Genomic DNA, 7,500 nt, shown 5'->3' with positions numbered 1-7,500 from the left:
AAGTCTTCCAGTCATCCATCCTGCTTCAAGCTTCAATTTCCACAAGCTTTGTGAGGAAACTTCCCTTTAAATCACCAAGTAGTATTAACTCTAAAAACCTAATATCTACAAACTGAGAATTTGTAAGTGAATAATTAAAAAGAGTTTGTGTATTTACTTTTCTTTTTAAGGTAAGGTAAAGCAGAGCACATTTCTGTGACTGAGAGATTCCTTGAATTTTTTAAATTCATGACAATTAGATAAGCCCAGTAAATATTGGTTCCAATGTATTGCAGATTAGCGAGGTTCTAAAAAACACTCCTCTTATTCCCCCTAATAACACAGCACAGTAAAATCAATCAATTTTCCTAACTTTAGAAAAATAACAAATCTATAAATGAGGCAATGAACATGATAATTATCAAAATTTCATCATCATTAATGCTTCACTCATGGAAACTAGACATTTGTACATCAATATTCCAACTACTATTACTCTGTATTTACTCTCTTAAACTTCTTCATGAACAGACTGTCTCTCAACATGGAATGCCTTCATATGTACATTGTAATTGCTCTTTTGAGTGAAGTCTTTTCGGCAGATGGTGCACTCATAAGGCGTCTCTCCCGTGTGGATTCTGACATGGTTATCTAAATTATACTTTCTGAAGAAAGCCTTCCCACAAAAGACACACTTGTGCTGCTTTTCCCCAGAATGTTCCCTAACATGCAATTGCAAATTATTCTTATGAATGAAAGATTTTCCACACTCATTACACGTGTAAGGACGAATGTTCTTGTGACTGCGTATGTGAGCTTCCAAATCCTTTTTACGATGGAAGCTACGCTCACACAATTTACATTTATGTGGCCGGTCACGTACACCCATGTGGACCCATTTGTGTGCTTCAAGGTTGCACTTCACAGCAAAACTTCTATTGCATATATTGCACTTGAAAGGCTTTACACCAGTATGCGTTCGTAAATGCAATGCTAATGATGACTTCTTAAACACTTTGCAGCATACGTGACAAGTTGAATTATTTTCTGATTTACCATCCTCAGTCTGATGATGAGGATTGTGCTTCTGACGAATGTGTTTAGTTAAGCTGGACTGGTGAATGAAGCATTCCCCACACTGCTGACATTTCTTTGGCCATCTTTCATGTGTCTCTTGATGCCAAGCTAGTTTTCTTTCTGAGGGAAACACTTCATTACATGTATTACACATAAAGTCCCTTCGTACTTTCGTCTTACCTTTACCTTTGGAGTGTGTTTTAAGCTTATGCTTGCTTAAACAAACAATATTTTTATAGGTTTTATGACAGATATCACAATCAACTTCTTGGCCATCCATATGAGTAACCAAGTGACGCTTGAGAGCCTGACGTGTTGTAAAAGCACTGCTGCATGAAACACACTGAAATGGTCGCTCCCCAGTGTGGGTCCTTGAATGTACCTCCAACTCTGATCTTCTCTGGAACCTTCGCCCACATTCCTTACATTCAAACAATACCAAGCCCATGTGGAAAAGCTGGTGCTGGGACCAAGAATACCGATTTGGAAAGGTACGATTACAAATGAGACATCGCAAGTCAGCTACCGTGTGAGTCTTCATATGCTTACTCTTTATTACACGTTTCTTAAACATCATGTGACATATTTGACATGTGACTCGTGATTTGAAGACCATTTTCCTGTGGGCAAGGAGGGCTTCTGCTGAGCGGAAACCTAGGCTACAGTCAGGGCACTTATATTCCCCATTACTTGCACAAGACTCTAGCATAGCCCGAGCTTCATCCTGCAGCAGTCCCAGTTCTTCCTTACACTGTAATAGAGCTATCCCTGATTCGTCTTCCTCATTATCATTCTTAATACCGTGTTCAGCAGACTTCGCTTGACTTACCCTCCTAATGGCACCAGACTTCTCCATGGCCTCTGCACAAGGTGAGTGCTGGCCGGCATGGAGGAGCTTTTCCTTTAGGCTTTTGAACATTTTGTTACACACAACACACTTCCAGTGATCCAAATCTAGCGGGCCACGATTGGTCACACCAGAATCAGAATCACTGTCTCCATAACAGTCAGATTCATACTCAAAGTCATACTCCTCATCCTCCTTTGTGGTTTCCTGATTATTGGCACCTTGTAGTCCTGATGTTGATGGCACAGGCGATAACTGGCGGTTGATTGTGGTGCAACTGTTCTCCACAACCAGCATCTGGTTAAAAGAGGGTTTAACAATGAAATATTAACTATTCTCTTTTTAAAAATGAAATACTTCTAGCACATATACCAGGTAACTGACATGTAATAAAGATTAACTTTGCAATCAGATATATTAATAGTCAAATTTTCTACATCCACAGTAAAATCTAAACTAGACAGATACCCAATTAGAACCACAGTTAGTACAATTTTTTTTCTTTAATACACAAACACTACACAAAGAAATCTAACCTTTGAATGCATTTTGGAATCCTCCACGAGATCAGCGAAAGTCACTTGTGACGGTGCTGCTGAAGTTGCCATTATACTGTTAGAATGTGACACAGTCACAGAGGAGGTGGCTGTTGTAACCACTGAGGTATCATGGTGGTGGTTTGATGGGAATAACTGGGTAATACTCATGCCATCAGATGGCAAAACTGAGCAACAGTCATCTGATGTGAGGTGCATTGTGGTTTCTGTAGAGGTCAGTTCAACAACACCTTCCTCTGACTGTTCTCCCACCAATCCACTTAAACTGCTTGTTTGTCCTGAGTCAATCTGTACAGAAATAAAACAAAAATTATATATATTTCCTAAACAAATATCACTCAATTTTCTAAACAAATATCACTCAATTTTCTATTTTATATATTACAAATGGTTGGGAATTTATCTCTGATCTTCTGGTGCACAATACTAATGGACTGTCTACTATACTGATGTTAATGTCAACAAGCAACAAATGTAACTTTTTAAAATTAATTTCTTCATGATCTTATATAGAGTTTTGGTATCCAAAATTAAAAACCACATAATTGCACTTGTTATATACATTCCTTTGATGATCTATTCTTAAACTCACGACAATTAAAAACATCCGACATCACTTCATAATTACAAGGGAATAATACCTTGCAACTTTCTTTAACATCCTTTAGCTCTCACAAAATGAAGCCTAAAGTTATGTCCTATCCATTTCTGATGACTTACTTGCACTGCATGGTCAAGATGAGTAATGAGAGCAGGTGTCAATGCATGGAAGGCTGAAGAGTCTATAGAGGGGTAAGTTCTCGGAGAGAGGTTTGCTGGCCCAGGCTCTCCAGCAAACATACAGCTCCGGTCATAAAACATGAACTGTAGGAGAAAAAACATGTTACAAGTTATGCAACATACCTGGTTGTAAGAAAAAAAAAAAGGATCTTTACATTTTCAAAACAAGATCAATATTGCAAAGTAGTATCAGTTTATACATTAATTATGAATATATTTATACACATTTATGTATGAATACAATAAATGCAAACAAAAAAAGGTCATAACATCAGAAAATAAACTAAAAGAGGAACTTACATCTTGAAGTTCTTCATGTGGTGTTGCTCTCTCACTATCACTGTCAGCAAGTGTCTCAGAAGCCTTCAGAGACATGACTTCTTCTGTGTGCTGGTTGCTAAGCTCTCTCTCAAACATTTGCTCATCTTGGAAAATATTCTCATTTCCAAAATCTTCCACCAAACTAGGATCATCAACTAGTTCCTCTTCCTGTTCATGTGTTGCGGCTTCTACTTTGTTTCCGATGTGATTTTGGGGTCTTGCTACGGCCTGGCTTTGTGATAGCTGATTCACATGATATGATGACCCTCGCCTTGCTGAAGCTGAACAATTCTGTGATGAGGAACCAGGTTGAGGTTCAATTTTGCATTTAATATCCTGATTCTTTTCTCTGTGGCCATTATCAGCTGCAGTATTTCCACATGCTTCTTCTTGGTATAGACCAATATAAGAGTGATTTCCCTTCCTTGCTGTTTTTTGAGTGGAAGCTCCATTCATATTATGACTTGAGCTGGTTCCAGGTAAGCTTGAAGTCTCACCAGCAAACACCTCCTCAACTGCTCCTAAAACCTGTTCTTCAACATACACCATTTCCTGAAGTGTTGAATCTCCTAACAGAGTATTTAGAGTTCGATCAGAAGCTAGAAAACTTAACGGTTGATCATCATCACAACACATGACGCCATCCTGATCTTCATTTCTGTTAACTTGTCTGGTCTGATTCCCACTCCCTGAGGTCTGATTTACTTGACTAATGCTGGATGAAGCCCTTGGTGAGTTACAGACATCCATGGCTACACTTGAATCCTCAACTTCACTTTGTCGGTTTCTCTTCATTCGAATTTCTTCCATTACAGTAGAACTTGAAGCTAACCCTATGATAAGCTCATTGCCATCCCGTTGAAAGGCCATCTGCTCTTCTCTCGTGGTTAACTCTACACTACTGTTATTATTAGGAGACATGGTGGTAGCACCTGACGTTGCACGATTACCTGAGCCTCTGTCTTCAAAAATAACTTCCATTGGCTCGTCAACTGGTATGCTATAAGGACTTGCACTCTCATGCTGACTGAAACTATCATCCAAACCATTTTCAATTGTAATGTTATGAGCAGGAGAAGGTACATTTGGATCAATATGAATATTAGATGCATCTTGAAAATTAGAGATATTCCTGCATCTACTTGATGATGGTATAACTATATTTCCTAAAGGATCTACATCCTCTTTGAGCTTCCTATCAGCCAAGTGTTGTTCTCTATTCAAGGGATGTGCACTTGTATTTTCTTCTGTACCTGTTTCTATCCTCAAGGGATTTTCTTCTAAACTTTCTTCAGAGTTTCTTCTTAGTGCATTAAAGGCAGAAGCAGAAGCATCATCTTTTATCTCAAAACCATTTGGCTCACTTTTAGTATTAAGAGAGTCTACTTTCCTTTTACCAGTACTTGTAGAGGGTTGATTTTCAGCATTTCCATTTTCTTGATTATCATTCATCAGGAGTGCCCTAACTAAGACCTGGTTAATTATTTCCTTCAGACGATCCTTCTTCCCAACAAGATCCTTTGGTAATGATATGCTGATGTTCTTTCCAATGTGTATAGTAGTTTTTGGATTTGGTTGTTCTTGGGCCTCAGGGGGTTGGTCTTCCATAGGTTTTAATGGGTTTCTCTCACCAGTAATGACTACTGGATTAGTAACTATATCCTGTCTGCAACTACCATCTCCAGAAACTATGCCATCTTGTGTTGGCTGAGAACAGGGTTCTTCGACCAAAACTACAGGATCAGGTATGTGTTGGCGAGGTGGTCTCCTAGTTATACCGCTATATACTCCGCCCACTAAATTTGGTGTTCCAGGGACAGAGACAGGAGTGGGAGGCTGTTTTAAGGGTGTTGCTTGTGCTGTACTAGTAGGTGGTTGAACAAGAAGAGTTTGGTTAGTAGGAGGAGTAGCAGCCAACATGAGGCCCCCAGAACTTGGAATAAGGTAACTAACTCCATTGTTCCATAGCTGTATATTATTTGGTATTACACTTCCTGCTGGAAACATATTATTGCCAATAAGAAGGTAACTACTGCCAGCTGTACCATGCTGCAGGGGAGCAGCAGCAAGTGGTACACCATTACGAGGGGGCTGCATCATGGGACCGAGGGATCCAAGTCGGACAGTCTGAACAGGTGGGGGATGGGGCGTGGCAGCACCCTGTGGGATGGGCCCAAGAGGAGCTCCCAATGATGGTTCATGGCTTTGATTCCCTGTAAGTAATACAGGTGTCTGGCTGGTGGTGGGTCTGGGCGAAATAAGTGCTACATTAGCCACAGCTGGTAGAGGATAAGAGGGCCGACGTGGACGACCTGGGGGTCGTCGGGTGGATAACTCTGGCAGTGTGCTTTCATTAGTGACTGCACGAATTATTTCCTCCTTGCTGTGACGAGACAGGTGCTGCGTAAGGTTTGGCTGGTTGTTCCCACATACTGGGCACACAGCAGCACTGTTTGCAGCACCAACACCCACACCTTCACCACCTGCCATCCTCCTGGGAAAAAGAAAGAGATAAAGAAAGATAAATTTCTCACTTCATCTATTTTGAAAAGTAGAAAGCCAATGATCTGCACCCCTTTTCCTGAAGTTAAGTAAATCATGCTGGACCTCAACCTAAACAGTAAACCTTAAGTTGGATGGACATCCACACCCTCTCAGGTTTGGCTGTGTGTGTGTGTGTGTGTGTGTGTGTGTGTGTGTGTGTGTGTGTGTGTGTGTGTGTGTGTGTGTGTGTGTGTGTGTGTGTGTGTGTGTGTGTGTGTGTGTGTGTGTGTGTGTGTATGTGTATGTGTGTGTGTGTGTGTGTGTGTGTGTGTGTGTGTGTGTGTGTGTGTGTGTGTGTGTGTGTGTGTGTGTGTGTGTGTGTGTGTGTGTGTGTGTATGTGTGTGTGTGTGTGTGTATGTGTGTGTGTGTGTGTGTGTGTGTATGTGTGTGTGTGTGTGTGTGTGTGTGTGTGTGTGTGGTGTGTGTGTGTGTGTGTGTGTGTGTGTGTGTGTGTGTGTGTGTGTGTGTGTGTGTGTGTGTGTGTGTATGTATGATGTGTATGTGTGTGTATGCATATTGTATATGTGTGTGTGTGCATGCTGTGTATGTGTGTGTATGTGTGTGTATGTGTGTGTATGTATGTGTGTATGCATGATGTGTATGTGTGTGTATGTATGATGTGTATGTGTGTGTATGCATGATCTGTATGTATGTGTATGCATGCTGTGTATGTGTGTGCGCATGCTGTGTGTGTGTGTGTGTGTGCATGTTGTGTATGTGTGTGTATGCATGTTGTGTATGCTCGCGCTTATGTAGTGTGTATGACATATTGTATATGTGTGCATGTGCATGTGCTATATGTATGTTGTGTGTTGTGTGTGTGTGTGTGTGTGTGTGGGTGTGTAGTGTGTGTGTGGTGTGTGTGGGAGTGTGTGTGTAGTATGTGTGTTGTGTGTGGTGCGCGCTGTGGTTGTGTGTGTGTGTGTGTTGCGTGTGTGTGTGTGCGCGCTGTGTGTGTGTGATTGTGTGTGTGTGTGTGTGTGTGTGTGTGCGTGTTTGAGTAAAGGTGGTGTGTGTGTGTGGTTATTTGTGTGTGTGTGTATGTGTGTGTGTGGTAGTGTGTGCACCAATGTGTGTGTGTGTGCTGTGTGTGTGTCTATTGGTGTGTGTTAATTTGTGTTGTGTGTGTATATGGTGTGTTTGTGTGTGTGTGTTGTGTGTGTGTGTGTGTGTGTGTGTGTTGTGTGTCGCGGGGCTTGGTTTTTTTTCTGGGCGTTTTTATTTTGCTTGTTGATCGTGTGTGTGTGTGTGTTGTGTGTGGTGTGTGTGTGTGTGTAAGGTGTGTGTGAGGGGCTCGTGTGTGTGTGTGTGTGTGTGTGTGTGTGAGGTGTGTGTGTGTGGTGGTTGCTGGTGTGTGTGTGTGTATAAGTGTGGTGTGTGTGTGGTGTTGTGTG

The 7,500-nt window shown here is 41.3% G+C and overlaps 1 protein-coding gene across 1 annotated transcript in view; it reads right to left on the bottom strand.

The window, feature by feature from the left end:
• Positions 1 to 157: 157 nt before the first annotated feature.
• Positions 158 to 7,500, bottom strand: part of LOC122245143 (uncharacterized) — a 13,006-nt gene continuing 5,663 nt past the window's right edge. The window contains exons 2-5 of the mRNA XM_086543940.1: positions 3,541 to 6,055; positions 3,181 to 3,324; positions 2,440 to 2,748; positions 158 to 2,200 (exon numbers count right to left, since the gene is read on the bottom strand). Coding sequence (XP_086400066.1) covers positions 491 to 2,200; positions 2,440 to 2,748; positions 3,181 to 3,324; positions 3,541 to 6,051 — 4,674 coding nt within the window. The 5' untranslated portion in view covers positions 6,052 to 6,055 and the 3' untranslated portion in view covers positions 158 to 490. The remainder of the gene's footprint in view (positions 2,201 to 2,439; positions 2,749 to 3,180; positions 3,325 to 3,540; positions 6,056 to 7,500) is intronic.

Source organism: Penaeus japonicus, unplaced genomic scaffold (genome assembly GCF_977035675.1).
Source record: "Penaeus japonicus unplaced genomic scaffold, GWHDUDI00000001_assembly GWHDUDI00000014, whole genome shotgun sequence".
Classification (NCBI taxonomy): domain Eukaryota; kingdom Metazoa; phylum Arthropoda; class Malacostraca; order Decapoda; family Penaeidae; genus Penaeus; species Penaeus japonicus.
The sequence above is the reverse complement of the archived record's forward strand: the minus strand, read 5'-3'. Positions and strand labels throughout refer to the sequence as shown.